The 18,180-nt window shown below is 35.9% G+C and overlaps 1 protein-coding gene across 1 annotated transcript in view; it reads left to right on the top strand.

Annotated features, from left to right (window-relative positions):
- The first annotated feature begins 12,682 nt into the window (after positions 1 to 12,682).
- LOC114224006 (flavin-containing monooxygenase 3) overlaps positions 12,683 to 18,180 on the top strand; it is a 28,019-nt gene continuing 22,521 nt past the window's right edge. The window contains exon 1 of the mRNA XM_028123040.2: positions 12,683 to 12,814. Within this exon, the coding sequence (XP_027978841.1) occupies positions 12,683 to 12,814 (132 nt within the window). The remainder of the gene's footprint in view (positions 12,815 to 18,180) is intronic.

The following is an 18,180-nucleotide window of genomic DNA, read 5'->3' as shown; positions in this document are numbered from 1 at the left end:
AACACCCAGTGCTCCATGCAGTACGTGCCCTCCTTAATACCCATCACCAGGCTAACCAATCCCCCCCACTAAAACCCTGTTTGTTTCTCAGAGTCCATAGTCTCTCATGGTTCATCTTTCCCTCCAATTCCCCCGCCCTCATTTTTCCTTTCCTTCTCCTAGTGTCCTCCATGATATTCCTTGTTCCACAAATAAGTGAAACCATATGATAATTGACTTTCTCTGTTTGACTTATTTCACTTAGCATAATCTCCTCCAGCCCCATCCATGTTGATGTAAAAGTTGGTATTCATGCTTTCTGATGGCTGAGTAATATTCCATTGTATATATGGACCACATCTTCTTTATCCATTCATCTGTTGAAGGGCATCTCAGCTCTTTCCACAGTTTGGCTATTGCGGATATTGCTGCTATGAACATTGGGGTGCATATGGCCCTTCTTTTCACTACATCTGTGTCTTTGGGGTAAATACCCAGTAGTGCAATTGCTGAGTCATAGGGTAGCTCTATTTTTAATTTTTTGAGGAACCTCCACACTGTTTTCCAAAGTGGCTGTACCAACTTGCATTCCCACCAACAGTGTAAGAGGGTTCCCCTTTCCCCACAACCTCTCCAACATTTGTTGTTTCTTTCCTGTCCATTTTTGCCATTCTAACTGGTGTAAGGTGGTATCTCAATGTGGTTTTGATTTGAATTTCCCTGATGGCTAATGATGATGAACATTTTTCCATGTGTCTGTTAGCCATTTGTATGTTTTCTTCAGAGAAGTGTCATTTCATATCTTCTGCCCACTTTTCGACAGAATAGAGAACCCAGATATGGACCCTCAACTCTATGGTCAAATAATCTTTGACAAAGCAGGAAAAAGCATGCAATGGAAAAAAGACAGTCTCTTCAATAAATGGTGCTGGGAAAATTGGACAGCCACATGCAGAAGAATGAAATTTGACCATTCTCTAACACCATTCACAAAGATAAACTCAAAGTGGATGAAAGACCTTAATGTGAGACAGGAATCCATCAAAATCCTAGAGGAGAACATAGGCAGTAACCTCTTTGACATTGCCCACAGCAACTTCTTTCAAGATACATCTCCAAAAGCTAGTGAAACAAAAGCAGAAATGAACTTTTGGGACTTCATCAAGATAAAAAGCTTCTGCACAGCAAAGGAAACAGTCAACAAAACAAAGAGGCAACCCACAGAATGGGAAAAGATATTTGCAAAATACTCTACAGGTAAAGGGCTGGTATCCAAGATCTATAAAGAACTTCTCAAACTCAACACCCAAAATTTTATTCTTTATTAAGTTTAATTTCACTGCTTTCAAAACTGACATAGCACTTAATATTTTGAGATTTAAATGGAAAGGAATTTCTATAGATCTGATTTAGTTAATGTAGCTTACCAACTAAAACAAGGCACTGAACATGCCTAGATGAGTTTATAAAACTCCTTAAACTCATAGGCTTGGTCCCACTCTTTCTATTAATTTTGTATCAAATTACACATGCAGGTATATGCATCCCAATGAGAATGCCTTCTAGATCAGCAAAGATAAAAGGAGCAGGTCTCAAGCTCAATAAGAAGTATTTCATTATACCTTGCTTAACCACACCCCCACAGGAAAGCAGTGATAAAAATTGTTCTAAATGAAAGTTTGACTAAGTTATATTAACTTGTTATTAGAGTTGGTAAATTTTTTGTAGCAGCCACCACAATCATGCAGTTAACCCAAATTAATAAAATTTTGGTGTAAAGCATGCTTAAGATAATTTAATAATAAAGTTAAATTTTAATTAAACTATAAGAAGCTGCAACTAAAACCAAAACAACCTACAAAAGTGACTTTAATATTTCTGGTTACACAATAGCTAAGATCCAACCTGGGATTAGATACCCACTATGTTCAACACTATGCCCAAATAATTAATATAACAAATTATTCGCCAGAGTACTATTAGCAATAGCTTAAAACTCAAAGTACTTGGCAGCGTGTTCTAGGATTGATAAATCCAGATAAACCTCACCGTCTCTTGCTAATCCAGACTATCTACCACCATCTTCAGCAATCCACCCTAAAAGGAATTATAATAGGCATAAATATCAGCATAAAAATATTAGGTCAAGGTATAGCTTATGAGGTGGAAAGAAATGGGCCACTCATTCTACTTTGAGAACATTAAATATCATGCAAAAGCCTTTATGAAACAAAAGACTAAGGAGGAGTTAGTAGTCATTTAGGAACAGAGAACTTCATTTCATTAGGCCATGAAGCACACACACACTGTCCGTCACCCTCCTCAAATATTAATTTCATATTTAAGACTATTTATAATTATCTAACATGTGAGAGGCGACAAGTGTTCTTGGACAAACCAAGGGGTAAATAAAGCACCTCGTTTACGCTCTGGAGATTTCAACTTAAAATGACCACATTTTTTAAAGATTTTATTTATTTATTTATTTGAGAGAGAGAGCACACAAGCAAGGGGAGGGGTGGAGGGGGAGGGAGAGAGAGAAATCTCAAGCAGACTCTGCACTGAGCGCAGAGTCTGATGTGGGGCTCGATCTCACAATCCTGAGACCATGACCTGAACCAAAACCAAGAGTCAGACACCCAACCCACTGAGCCACCCAGGTGCCCCTAAAATGACCACTTTGAACTAAAGCCAACCAAAGTTTAACTACACCTAACAATTATATTTAAATGAAATAAGATATTTATTTACAAAGATAAGTATGGGGGGTAGAAATCTTAGTGGGTGCTATGGAAAAAATACTGTAAGAGAATGATGAAATAAGTACTTAAAATATTAGAGAACAAAGTTTACCCTTTTACCTTTTGTGTAATGAATTAACTAGAACAATTTCACGAAGAGAACTTAAGTCAAATATCCCTAAGCCAGATGAGTTACTTTCAGACATTAAGGAACAAATTCATTTGTTCAAAATAGTGAGAAGGTCTATAAATACAGGTGAAAACTTGATGAGCTGGGGGATAGCTGACTCTCCAGGAGAGACTTTCATTTCAACTTTAAAATTAACTAAAAAGGTAATAAGTCCTACATAAATTTAGATGTTAATCTAAAAAGTGTGGCTCTTTAGACATAGGAAATAACCTTCCTTAGCAGGTAAGTATTTACAAATCCACAGTTGGCTTAAAAGCAGCCATCAGTTAAGACAGTATTCAAGCTCAACAATTTTATTTTAATTCCAATAAGAAAAATTAACTCCTAATATAAGATTGGACTAATCAATTAACAAAAGGAATACTGTTATAAGTACTTTTAATACTAGTATAATACTAGTAATAAGAATTATTCCTTGTTACAAACTTCTATCAGATCAGATAACCACTGATAGTAATTAAATAAATTTAACCTAATAATTAACTATTTATTAAATCAATTGTTAATCCAACACAAGCATGCACCAAAAGAAAGATTTTTAAAAGTAAAGGGAACTCAGCAAACATAAATCCCACCTGTTTACCAAAAACATCACTGTTAGCATTTCTAGTATTAGATGCACTGCCTACCCAGTGATGTGTGTTTAACAAACACAGTATCCTAACCATGCAAAGGTAACATAATTATTTGTTCTCCAAGTAAGGATTTACATGAATGGTCACATGAGGGTTTTACTGTCTCTTCCTTTCAGTCAGTGAAATTAACCTTTCTATAAAGAGGCAGGAATTACAAGATCAGAATGGAACTTTAATTAGTCTAAATATAAACATTTTAACCACACTGAGAAATGATAGAAATTTAAGTGGATTAATAATTTTGATGGGGGTGATCTCAGAGTATAAAATAACTTCTGATTGAAATTTAGACCAAACTACTCAAAATATGTGTTATCACTTATTGATCCAAAATTGATCAACAGAACAAATTACCCTAGGGATAACAGTGCAAACCTATCCCATTCTAGAGTTTATAAAACCTCAGTGTTGGATCAGGACAGCCCAATGTTGTAACCACTATTAGTGGTCCTTTTGTTCAATGATTAAAGTTTTACATGATCTGAGTTCAGACTAGAGTGATCCAGATCAGTTTCTATTTAATATTTTTCCCCATAGGAACAAAAACTGAGAGAAATAAGGCCAACTTGAGAAAATTGCCTTCAACCCAAAACATGATATAATCTTAATCTAATTAATTTCTATCAGCCCAGACCAAGACCAGGGCTTGTTAAAGTGGAAGTCCAGTAACTGCATAAAACTCAAAACTTTTAAGTAGGGGTTCAAATCCTCTTCTTAACACTATATTCATAATTAATCTTCTGTTAATTATTCTTATTTTACTTGTTGTAGCACTTCTTATATTATTTGAATGAAAAGTATTAGGTTATATAGAACTTCATAAAGGACCAAATATTGTCGGTCTTCATCATCCACCTTAACTATCACCAATGCCCTCAAATTCTTTATCAAAGAATCTTTACAATCATTAACATTATTGATATCTATATCATAGCCTCTATCCTAGCCCTTACAGTAATCTTAATATGTATTTTATTACCCATACCATATCTACTAATCAACATATATCTAGGTGTATTATTCATATTAGCTGTAGCAAGTTTAGCTGTTTATTCTATTCCCTGATCAGGATGAGCTTCAAATTCAAAATATGCCTTAGTTGGTGTATGCCGAGCAGTAGCACAATTTCATACGAAGTAACACTAGCAATTATTCTGTTATCAGTACTACTAGTAAATGGATCATTTACATCATCAACCCTAATTATTACTCAAGAGTATTTATGATCAATTTTTTTATCATGACCGCTAGCCATAATATGATTCATTCCAACCCCAGCAGAAACTGATTGAGCCCCTTTTGACTTAAGAGGGAGAATCAGAATCTGTCTTTGGTTTTAGTGTCATATAGGCAGCAGGCCCATTTGCTCTATGTTTTACTAGCAGAAACATGCCAACACTATCATAATAAATACTTTAACAATTCTTTTCCTAGAATTTCACAATACTTACATACCAGAAATGTATACAATTAACTTCACTATTAAAACCCTTCTTCTATTTTCTTTTTATGAATCCAAGCATCATATCCACAATGCTGATGTGACCTTTTTACACATCTCTTACAAAAAAAATTTATCACTAACGCTAGCATTATGCATATGATATGTATTAATTCACATTACTAAAATAAGTATCCTGCCACAAACATTAAAAATATATCTGATAAAAGAATTACTTTGGTAAAATAAATAACAGAGCCTTAAACCCTCTTATTTCTAGAATTATAGGGATTAAACCTAATCCTAAAAATTTAAAAATCTCCATGTTACCATATCACACTATGGTAAGGTCAGCTAAATAAACTATTGGGCCAATACCCCCAAAATGGTTTATATTCTTTCCATACTAATAAGTCCTCTTATCTTTATTATTATGTCACTTACCATTATTACAAGCACCATAATCATTATGTTAAGTTCACACTAATTAATAATCTGAATTGGTTTCAAGATAAATGTCAACGAAAGTTTCAAAAATTATAAAATGTTCAAGATAAAGGTAATAAACCATATTCTAATTCTAATTAAAAATTGTAATCCATGACCCATAGAAGTATCCATTAAATATTTCTCCACCACCTCTGTACTTTTCACAATAACTATCATTATTAAATTAATATATTCTGGTCAATGAACAATTACAAAAATTTTTAATCCAACAGCACCCTTTATTATTACAGTAGCCTTTATTCTAAAACTTCAATTTTCCCCATTCTACCTTTGAGTACCAGAAGTTATACAAGATATTCCATTAATGATCAAACAGTTTTATTGACGTGACAAAAACTTACATATCAGTTTTATATCAAATTTCACCATCAGTTTTATATCAAGTTTCACCATCAATTAATCTAAATATATTAATTATTGGTATAGTACCAATTGTAGTTAGGAGAATGAGGAGGGCTTAACCAAACACAACTATAAAAATCTAGCCTATTCAGTTGGCCATTTAGACTGACTAGAGCTATCATGATTTATAAACCAAGTAACATAGCTCTAAATCTATTCATTTACATTATATTAACATTACTACATTTGTACTATTTATTTACAGTCATCTACCACAAGACTTCCATACACATGAAATAGAATACCTTTAATAACCACTATGATTTTTCTGATTATATATTATCCCTAGGAATCCTCCCACCACTCACAGGTTTTGGGTTTTTTTTTTACCCAAATGAATAATTTTCTAAAACTAGCAGCATTATTATACCAATATTAAAAGCTATTCCAGCCTACTTAATCTATAGTTCTAGACATAACTAAATTATTCTACATCACTACCATTTCCATCAATAAATAACAGAAATAAAATAACAATTTGCAAATATAAGCCAAGTAATTTTTTTACATCCATTCATTATTGTATCAACATTAGTTTTTCCCTTAACACCAAAATTATCAGTGCTGGACTAGGAATTTAAGTTAACATAGACAAAACACCCTTAAAGCTCTATGCATGTATTATCTTTGTTCCTGAAATACAGATTGCGGGCTACCTTACATCAACTAAATGCAAATCAAACACTTGAATTAAGCTAAATCCTCACTAAATATGCCAGTCAACTGGATTCAGTCTTCTCCAGGGTTTAGGGGAGAAAGATGGGACAAGCCTGACAGAATTGAAGCTCCTTTTTTTAATTTGAAGTTCAATCTGTTATTCATCACAGGGCTTGGTAAAAACAGGATTCAACCTCTGTCTTTAGATTTAGTCTAATGCTTACTCAGCCACTTTACCTATTTTTATAAACCACCTACTATTAACAAACCATAAAGATATGGCACATCATGTTTACAGTTTGGTGTTTGAACCGGAATTGTAGGAACCTCCTTAAGTCTTCTTATTCATGCTAAATTAGGTCAACCTGGAGCTTTATTAAGAAATGATTTAATTTACTCAAATAAATAAATAAAATCTTTTTTAAAAAAAGAAATGATAAAATTTATAACATAATTGTTACTGTTCACGTTCATAATAATCTTTCCAATAGTCGTATCTGCTAGAATTGGGGGCTTTGGCAATTGATTAGTACCATTAATAACCATAGTGTCTGATACAGCATTTCTTCAAATAAACAATATAAACTTTTACTTCTTCTACCATCACTCTTATGTCTACTTGCCTCATCAATAATTGAAGAGGTGCTGGAATGGAATGAACAGTATGTCTGCCCTTAACCAGTAATTTAGCCCACACAAGAGCTTCTGTATATTTGACTATCTTTTCATGACATTTAGCAAGTGTCTCATCGATTTTAGGTGCAATCAATTTTATTACTACAATTATCAATATATAACCACCAACTATGTCTCAATACCAAACACCACTATTTGTTTGATGTGTTCTAATTACAAATATAATATTATTACTTACATTTCCAGTACTAGCAGCTAGTATTACTATATTATTAACAGGTCATAAGTACCACTCCCTTTGATCCTGAGGAAGGAGGTGACCCAATTTTATATCAACATCTATTCTGATTCTTCAGCCACACAGAATATATTCTTATTTATGGGTTTGGAATAATTTCACATATTGTTGTATGTTATTCAGGAAAAGAAGCTTTTGGATATATAGGAATAATATGAATCATATTATATTGGGGAGTTAAAAGTTACTCACAGATTTTCAACTACACAAGGGATCAGCGCTTCTGACCCCCACATCGTTCAAAGGTTAACTATACTTGCAACACTGGTATTACACCTGGTATATTTTAACCAGAACAGTGCACTCAAGTAGCACACACAAATTAACCAATAAAAGCAACATATAGACATTTTATTCAGTAGTATTAATTCCCAAGAACTTCTCCCTTTGTTCATGAGCCCTTCCTGTTCTTTTTCCTTTACATCTAGTTCCAAATCCTTGATTTTTCTCCTGTTGGGACCCCTTCCTGCATTTTGGATTGATGGCTCATCTTGGCTTTGTTATATTCATCTTTACAGATTTTAAAAGAGTTTGACTTAATTCTCTTCACTTCTTGACACATCAGGTAGGATATTCTTCCTTAGTTCTGACCCCTTGTGACTGCAAACCCATTTAGGCCAGATAGTAGGCGTATGTCACCTTGGTTTCCTCCTCAAGGTAATTCAGATAACTTAACCATCTGTAAGATGTGCTTTTCTGCGTAGGTAAAGTGTCAAACATTTATCTATTTAGGAAAAAAATTTTACATTTGTTCAACAACACTCTGATTCAGATCTAAGCATATCTAGAAACATAAAGTTTCCTTTGCTCGTCTATTAATTCACACATTTTTTGATACTAATATTTTAATTCTTTTTTTATTATGTTATGTTAGTCACCATACAATACATCATTAGTTTTTGATGTAGCGATCCACAATTCGTTGTTTTCGTATAACACCCAGTGCTCCATTCAATACATGCCCTCCTTAATACCCATCACCAGGCTAACCCATCCCCCCATCCCCCTCCCCTCTAAAACCCTGAGTCTGTTTCTCAGAGTCCATAGTCTCTCATGGTTCATCTCTCCCTCCGATTCCTCCCCCCTTCATTTTTCCCTTCCTTCTCCTAATGTCCTCCATGCTATTCCTTATGTTCCACAAATAAGTGAAATCATATGATAAATTCACACTTTTTTAAAGATTTTTTATATTTATTTGAGAGTGAGAGAGCTAGCATGAGTGGGGGAAGTGGTAAAGGGAGAGGGAGAAACAGACTCCCCACTGAGCAGGAAGCCTGACGCGGGGCTCCATTCCAGGACCCCAAGATCATGACCTGAGCCAAAGGCAGGTGCTTCACCAACTGAGACACCCAGGTACCCCTAAATCATATGTTTAAATAAGAATTCCCAGTGTTAGAAATCAATGATCTCTTATGAAGTAGGATTCAGTTTTCTTGAAGGAAATCTATATAGCAGTGGGACTTGTTAGTTAAGGACTTGTTTGACTTGGATTTGTCTTTATTCTGTTGGACTTTTAAACTTTCATTTTACATCATTCTTCGTCATTATTGCATCTCATTGGGGCTTTGGATCTTTGTATGTGAGCAGGTGAGTAAACAGATGGAACTAATAACTGATAAGCTTTTTAAGATCACCTCACAGAAGTCCTGCAATACTCTGAACAATGGTTCACTAGAATAACGTAATTTCTCCAAAGTAGGGGTAAACCTGTGGTCAAATCTGGTCCCGTTTTTTTTTGTATGAGTTGCAAGCCAAGAATGGTTTTTACAGTTTCAAATGATTTGGGGGAAAAAATCAAAAGAAGACTAATATTTCATAACATGTGAAAATTATATGAAATTCAAATTTCAGGGTCTATAAATAAGTTTCATTAGAACACATCCTCGCCCATTGATTTACATATTGTCTACAGCTGTTTTCAGCTACAGCGGCAGAGTGAAGTAGTTGCAACAGAGACTATATAGTCCACAAAGCTGAAGTATCTGTTATCTGACCCTTTGCAGAAAAAGTTTGTCAACCCCAATTCTAGGCTTATGCAAGAGGAAAGGAGGTACCAGGCACTGAATCTCCCTGGATACATACAAAATGATGATCTCTTTACAAGCTTCTATAAGCACCTCTTCTATGCAGTTATGGGAACTGAACAAATCAAGGAAGAGAGAAAAGAGAGTGAGCTGGTACAGTCTTGGTGCTTAACTCAAACATTCCTTCAGGAAGTCTCAGTTGTCAGTCCTCTTCACTGAAGCACTCACATTCAAACTTCTGCCTGGAAACCTGAAACTGAAGGGTCTAGAAGAGCAGTCAAAAATAGTGAGTGAGGAATGTGGCCAGGAATTAAGAGTAAGCTTGGGACACACCTGATCTGCTTCTGAGGAGTGCCAGACTCCTCTGAGCTAAATTGCTCTACCAAATGTTCTAACTGGCCCCAATCCAGAGAACAGGAAGGAAACTGCATTAAAGGTTTGGAAAAGAGGGGGCAATGAAGCAGGGAGTGGCCACTGCCCCAACCAAGCCTGGGCAGTTGAGATTCTGAAGATGAAAAAGAGCTTTGCAGAAAGCTACAGCAAGCAAAACTAGGCTGAGAGGCCCAGGAGAGGGATCAGGGTCAGTAAATGTGTCTGCCACGGATGGAATATACTCCTGGAAAAGGCAGAGGGGAAGAGTGGCCTTTTTCACCTGCTGGAGAGAGAAAACATCAGAGGCCAAGATGGAATTAGGTGTGTCCTTCCCCTCCTTAGATGAACAAGGCTACAGGAATGTTCCTGAGGAAGAGATCCTCAGGATTAGCATTAAACCTAAAAAGAGCTTTATGAAAAATAAGAGGAGATAAAATCATGTGGTCTGAATTGCAGCCCTAGAAAATTTAGTGAACCCTGTGATTAAAAAAAAAATCTTACCTACACCCCACATTCACCATTGGGTAATTGCCACCTACATGCCATGTGTGTGTATATGTATAAATATAAGTATACTTATACACATAAATATCCTATAATCCTTGCAACAACTGAGCAAGACAGATGATAGTAGTGTAGTATCCCTATTTCATTAATGAAGGAACCAAGAACTGGAGATTTTAAATGACTTTCTCAAGGCCAAACTGCTCTAAGTGACAGAATGAAAATCTGAAGTCTAACTGTTCACTTAACTACATTTACTTTACAGATGAGCACTACCATCTCCAAAAGATATAAAAAAGCAGTTCCTCAAAAATTAAATATATGCCAGTTTATGCTAAGTATAGCCTGCTTAGTGAAGGGATTGACTGGGTAGAATAATTGAGGTGTCATGATTTTAAGTGATAAAGAATATACTTGATAGGGAATTGATTTTTAGAAATTACACTGTATTTCAGGAGTGGGAGTTAGGTGCACCTCATTTAGTCTTATCACCAACATAATTTTACCTGGTACTAATGGATCAATTTATTAAATTTGATCTTTTCCATGATGAAACATTGTCCCCAGAATCAAAGAAATACCAATTTGCAAATTCCAGGCCTTTGACCACAAGAGTCAAAGGAGAGAACAGGAGGAAGGAATGTCGAAAACCCATTTTCACTGCTGGGATATCTCAACTAAGCAGCTAGATTTCTACAGTATTAAGGGGGCTACTAGGAGATACCCCCCAAAAAATTAGGACTGAGTAAAATAAGGTAAACTTCAAAATAACACACAATAAAATAGAGCAGAAAACCGAAGTCATCTGGGAGAAACTGCCTGACTCCCAGGCCAAGTATCCAAAAGTGTAAGCAGTGGATCATGTTTACCTTGACTAAAGGGAAACCAGTCACCAGGTAGCCAGAAGACTGGGAGAGCCCAGCCTATCTGGGCAGTTGGTGGTGTGGGCTCTTGTGAGAAGACCAGGAAGTGAGGTTCCCCTTTAAAAGCAGGTCCTCCCCAAAAATAAAAAAAAAAATAAAAATAAATAAAAGCAGTTCCTCCCATTTTCCAATAGTTTCCATGAAGTGCTGGTTCAGGGAAAATATTTTTCCTTCCCAACTGCCCAAACGACTTGGACAGGACTTAAACATACAGAAGGGAAGATAAAGAAAAAGGTAGAAAAGGGGAAAAGGGTGATATTATAATGGGTTGAGAGGGAGGAGAGGGATGGGTAAATGGAAAAGGGAATCTATATTTCATACCAAATGTGGTCAGAATGAGAATGACATATAATTCAGCTAGATCTTTTTTCCCTGAGAAGTAAGGGTCAAGATTCTTATCATTCAAGTCTATTTCACTATGTATCTGCGTGATTTTGTCTAAAAAGAAAAAAAAAATAGAGAGAAGTAACAGCAAGTCCTAAAGATAGTGTCAGAAACAGGAAAAGATTAGGAAATCTAATTTTTAAAAAAGAGAATGGAGGTGGGGGTGGCAGCTAGTGGAAAGAAGTTTTTTTAGACAAGAGACCTGACTTTTCTTTTTAATTGAGAAGGTGGAGAACATTGTAGGGGAGAGATGGGGTGATTGCCTGATATACTGAAATGTAGACATGCCCTGACCTTGTTCCTCATTGAATCTTATGTCAAAGAGAAAGAAGAAATAAATGTGTGGGTGCACACACACTCATGCATATTTGTTTCTTCAGTCATATATACATACATGTTTATGGGTATTGGTGTGTGCATATGTGTTTTAGTTGTGAATCTCCTTATCTTTCTCATGTTCACTCTGTCTGGTGGAAAATTAATGACAAAAGGCCAAAAGCAAAAAAGATAAACATATATGCTAGACCATCAGTCTCTTAATTTGGGGGAGTTGACTAAAAACAAAGTGCTTCTTTTTTTGGAACAAAACATTCTCTTTAGAAATCAGAGAAATGCAAAATGTAGTTAGATTAGTAAAAAGAGTTCTGATCTATTTTTTAATATTGATTTCTTGGTGCAAAAATAAAGTTTTTTAAAGATTTATTTATTTATTTGAGAGAGAGAGAGGGTGAGCTCCTGTGGGGGGAGGGGCAGAGGAAGGAAAGAGAGAACTTCAAGCAGACTCCCCGCTGAGCACAGAGCTCAATCCCACAACCTATGAGATCATGACCTGAGCCAAAATCATAAGTTAGACACGTAACCGACTGAGCCACCCAGGTGCCCCTAAATTTTCTAATTAAGCCAAAGAATGATACCAAAAAAAAAAAAATTTTTCAGCAATACTATTGCTAGAAATGTTCTTTTCATGGGTCTTTGCACAGGCAACCATGGGGAAGAGAGTAGCCATCATTGGAGCTGGCGTTAGTGGATTGGCCTCCATCAGAAGCTGTCTGGAAGAGGGGCTGGAGCCCACCTGCTTTGAGAGGAGTGAAGACATTGGGGGCCTGTGGAAATTCTCGGTGAGTGGGACATCAATGCAGCAGACCAGGAAGTGAGGTGTGAAGTATGTGAGAACACATAGGTGGAGCACAGACCTCCAAATCAGCTTCCATGCAGTTATCCCTCTTAGGTTGGAACCTACAAAACACAGCATTGGGAGAAAGTTGGAAAATAAGTTCCTTGCTCACTTCAAAAGTAAATGAGATAGTGGGCTAGCTTTGAAGGTCTCTGCGTACAGAATTCACCCCTGGTAAACCATTAATAATTGAGCAACTTTATTCCCAATAATTGGGAATAGAGTCCAAGGGCAAATATTGGTTAGGTTTATGTAATGTAACTACATGAGTTACTCATTTAAAAAACAAGGTTGTTCCCATTCTTTTGTTGAGGTTACCAAAGGTCCACTTAATGATTCAGACCACAGATTTTTTTTTTGTATTTGAATTAAGAATTACTTTATTAAGTACTTAGAATGCACTTAAAAACTATGTATACATCAGTAAAACTACCACTCACATCAAGATATTGAACATTTTACAGATGAATGCCATGTTATTTACCACATAAAGCTTCTTAAGTGCTACATCCTACACTGTTTTATACTTTGTTATAGCTTAAATTCTGATAAAAATGTTGCTCCCTATTTCAATTTCTATGCCTTAACAGTTTTCATTATCTTTAAACTCCTTTATCCTTTGTTTTATACAAATGTGAACATCCAGGTTCAGAGACTGATTTTGACCCCATTTGAATCTCTTTAACAGGGATATTTAACCTGTTTATGAGTGTGATAATTCACCTGTTATCTCTGTTAATCTATTTTATGCTAATTTTAATGTTTCCTTGCTGTTTTTGTTTTTTCACCATTTCCTCTCCAATTTTATCTGTAATACTTATCTCAATGTCAAATTTACTTAGAATGAACTACTACATGAAGTGGTTACTACTGATTTTCCCTAGGCAAGATGTACATAAAACAAGGTTTTCATCTGCCACCTCCCCAGTCAGTGATTTGGAAATTTTTTTACACTGTCGGCGTTAACATTATAAACAAGCTTGTTACTTTCCCCCCTCTATAATTAAAAATAAAGACCACAGATTTTAAGGTTTCAGGTGCTATTTGGCCTTGCAAAAAACAAATAATTAATGAGACTGCTATGGGAGGAACCAATAACAAGATACACTGATTTGAAGTTCTTCAATGCCCTTTTGTCCGGGCATTCATAATAAGGACTCTGTTAGCAGACATGCCTCTATGCAACCATTAAATCACTTCCTCTGTTGCCTGACAACCACATCAGCAGGTGTGAGGGCTTGCCTGTGCCCCAACTCCCTCATTGTTTACAACCTTAAGAACACTGCATGATTAAGCCTACCCCATTTGTCTTCTTCTTCTGATAGACCATACATATATGCAAATTTAGGAGGAGCAATAACCCTTTTTAAGCTATTTCCTCCTCAAGTGCAAAATTAATATGTTTTATACCTCAATTAAAAAGATTGCATTTAAGGAGACTGTGTCTGTGACAGACAACTCTTTAAATATTATAAAGATATGAGAATTATTCTTATTAATATAACTATTTTTCTAGGCTGTAAAGAATTCTTGAAACTGCTCAACATCTTGTATGACGTTGTAGAGCCTAGAATATGTTGCTGAAATGTGCTGACAGGGCTTCAGATTAGCACACTGTTGATTCTTAGGGCTATTTTAGTGAGCTCTTTCTATATGCCTAACCCTTTTTTCCATTTAATTAAATCTTTACAATGATCCTATAAGGTAGGTATGAGTTTTTCCCTTTTATAAATGAATCTGAAACTTAAAAGGAAAAGAAAAAAATGATAAATGGCCAGTAAATGGCAAAGACAAGATCCTGATTCAAGCTGACCTGTCTCTCCAGCCTGAATGCTTAATCCTTGGTAAACTGCTGGGTGCCATTGCAATAAGTGGCCTGTTGAACTAGTAGGATTTCTACAGGAATCTTAACCAGTCCTTGTATTCAAACTTTGCAAAACATTGCTGCCAATACAGCTACATCTCCTACTGCTCAATGAAGACTCTGACATTTGAACCTGGCATCACAGATTGATGATGTCTTCAGCTGCAAACATATGCTTCTCTTCAAGAAAAATATGGAATACCCCAGAGGATGAAACTGCAGGCCCAGAGGCTGGCACCTTGAGACACAGAAGATTATTCCTAGGCCTTGAGACCTAATAATGTGTACCCTACTAGATTTCAAAATTGGGACTGTTAACTCTTTTCTTCCTTCCATTCTCTCCCTTTTGGAATGGGAACATCTGTAACTGGTACCCAATGCCTGTCTCATTGCTGTACTTTAGTAGAAGAGAATTTGTTTTCTAGTTCACAAGTCCACAGATGGAGAAGCATTTTGGCCCAGATAGATCAAACCTGGAGTCTCATCCATACCTGATTTAAGTAATTTTAGGTGATACAATTTGGGACTTTTGAGCTGATGATGTGTAGATGAGATTCAGGACTTGATCTGATGCTGCAATGGATTGAAACTTTGGGGTGATGAGATGGGGTAAATGTATTTTGCATGTGGAATAAATGTGAATCTTGATGGGCCAGTGGACTGTGGTAGGCTGAACAAGTGAACAATGGTTCCTCTCAAAGGTACCAGGTCCTAATCCCTGGAACTTGCAAATGTTCTTAATTTGGAAAATTAATTTCTTAATTTGGAAAACTAAGAATCTTGAGATGGTGAAATCATTCTGGATTATCTGGGTGGGCTAAAAATGCCATAGCATATATGCTTATAAGAGGGAAGCAGAGGGAAACCTGACACCCAGAGATAGAAGGGGAAAGATAACGTGATCACTTCAGCAGAAAGAGAGTTTTGAAGATGCTATGCTCTGACCTCCATCTTCAAGATGAAGAAAGAGGCCATTAGCCAAGGAATGCAGGTGACCTGGCCACTGAAAAGGCTAAGGAATGCTGGCATCCACTAGAAGCTGGAAGGGACAAGAAATGAATTTTCCCCTAGACCCTCTGGAATGAACACAGCCCTGCGAACACCTGGATTTCAGACCAGTGATACTGATTTCTGACTACTGACCTCTGGAATTGTTAGAGAATAGATTCCTGCTGTTTTAAGCCATCAAGCATGTGGTAACATTACAGTACACAGGAAACTAATACACTGGTTATTCAGAGTTTCCTAATTACTTTACCTCTGTGAGAGGGTCCACACTGCAGGTGGTGGCATCACTTCCTGTGTTTCTCAAATACCACTAGGAGCCTACAGCTGTATGCCTAGAATTCACATTATGGGATTAAATTATAAAATCCTGTTAATTTTGTATTTTCATTACCTTTGGTTTCTAAAATCAGCATTTTACAATCTCTCAGCATTTTCCCCCTTTGAGAGGTATCCAAACATTTCTTAAGTGTGAAAAAATAAGGTGCAGATCGTTCAAACTTTTGTAGCTGTTTCCTGTAGCACCTCCCTATGCCCTTCTAGTTGTCATTTGTAACACTGATCTAAAGCCAGAGTGATGTATTTCCCTCACCTGCTTTGATCACTGAGAAAATAAAGTACTTTAGGACTAGACCACAAGTTGAAGGGAAATGTCTTTCTTTCTCAGGAGATCCCCCAAAAATACATCAGTAAATTGTCTGGATTTGGGCCTGAAGTTTCATGAATAAAGGCTCTTTTCTCTGGGCACACAACCCTTTGTTCACTTCCCCTGATTTTAGTCTACTCTTGGGATCAATTTGTTTTTTAATGTGTAGTCTCTCCTGTGTTGATTACATCTCTACCAAGCTTTCTAACCTCATCAAAAGCTACAAATCACAAAACTACTAGACAAAAATCAATTGTTTTTATATATTTTAGAGTTAGCAAACTGGCTCTTTTTATACTGCAGCTAATCTATTTTATCTATACAGTTTTTAAGATTTTAATCTAATATTTTAAAATCATGATATTTTACATAAAAATCTAGAGATCTGTCTTCTTTTGAAAAATCAGAAAATCAGGCAACACTGGACTCCCTTTACTCATAGTAATAACTGGCCTCTTCTAAACTAAATTTAAATTCTCTGTTTCACTATATTCATTTTTGGCTCATTTCACTCATTTCTTGTAACCTCCTCTGCACCTATAAAACTTGTTTTGACTGATGCTATGTACAAACAGCAATCCCTTAAATTATATGGAACAAAAGTCACACCCATTTACAAAATTTTTAATCTCCTTCTTCATATATTTTTATGATCTTTTTTGTTTAAAGAAACCATCATGTTTATAATACTATAAACATGTAAATACTGGTCATTGCTGAGCCACTTAGTGGATTCTAATTACATTTTCTTCCTTGAACAACTTTTGTTTTCACTGGAGTTAATAATTGCCTAGTATCCTTTGTTTAACCTTACAAATACTATCTCTAATTCATTCCCCAAGCTCTCCCACAGAATTATAATTCTCTTCTCAATATGTTTAAACACATGGCTAGTCCATCAGCTTAATTTTTCTTTTAACTGTCTCTTAAAGATAGTTCTTCTGCTTGTCTTCCTTCTCTAGTCAAAGCTGCATTGCTGTGGCCTAGGTAACCCTGTTTTCTGAAGCCCTTATTGTCCTACTATTTAGTTTATTCTCTCCTTTTAGTAGAGTACATTAGAGTACATCCTCCCAGTAGTTCTCTGAGAAGTTATACATGTGAAATAAAAGACTATAGACCTAGAATGTCTTATGATACCACTATTGGATCTGGATTCCCATTTGATTAGACTTAGGCTTAGCTTTCGGCTTTCTTAGGTCTTCTTTCTATTTAGCAGGGTTTGGCTCTTTGTTGACCACTCCCTCCAAAAAAATTTATATTTAAAAATGCAATTATTGACTCTATAGCCATTCTCTTATAAACTTTCTACCTGATCAACTTAGAAGAATCAGTCTATAAACATGGGTTCTGAGATGCACTATAATAACACTGAGTAGAAACAGTAAGACGTCCATGATTAAGGGAAAAAAAAGAGCAACTCACAAATGATGTATTTAATTATGCTGCAACTCCTTTCTCAGTAATCAGGACCTTTTGGTGGCCTAAGGAAAACTGAAGACCAATCAGCTCAACATTTCTAGGGAGATTGATTATCCTGGAGCAGCCAAAGTTGCAAAGCTATCTCAAACCTGTCTCAAAGGTTTGCATCATTTTTATTTTATGAAACTCCTCCCTTGGTGTAGTATTACATAATTTTCCCCAACCTTGGCTTGCTCCAGTACCTTACCTTTGCCCTTGTATTAGTTTTCTATTGCTGCATAACAAATTACCACAAACTTATCAACTCATAACAACACCCATTTATTACTCTCAGTTATGTAGTAGGTCAGAAGCACAGCATAGTTCACAGCTGAGT

The sequence above is a fragment of the Eumetopias jubatus genome, unplaced genomic scaffold (genome assembly GCF_037043125.1).
Source record: "Eumetopias jubatus isolate StellerSeaLion01/CBP00866 unplaced genomic scaffold, mEumJub1_p1.0 scaffold_12, whole genome shotgun sequence".
NCBI classification, from domain to species: domain Eukaryota; kingdom Metazoa; phylum Chordata; class Mammalia; order Carnivora; family Otariidae; genus Eumetopias; species Eumetopias jubatus.
Note: the sequence above shows the minus strand (reverse complement) of the source record. Positions and strands in the feature narration are given on the sequence as shown.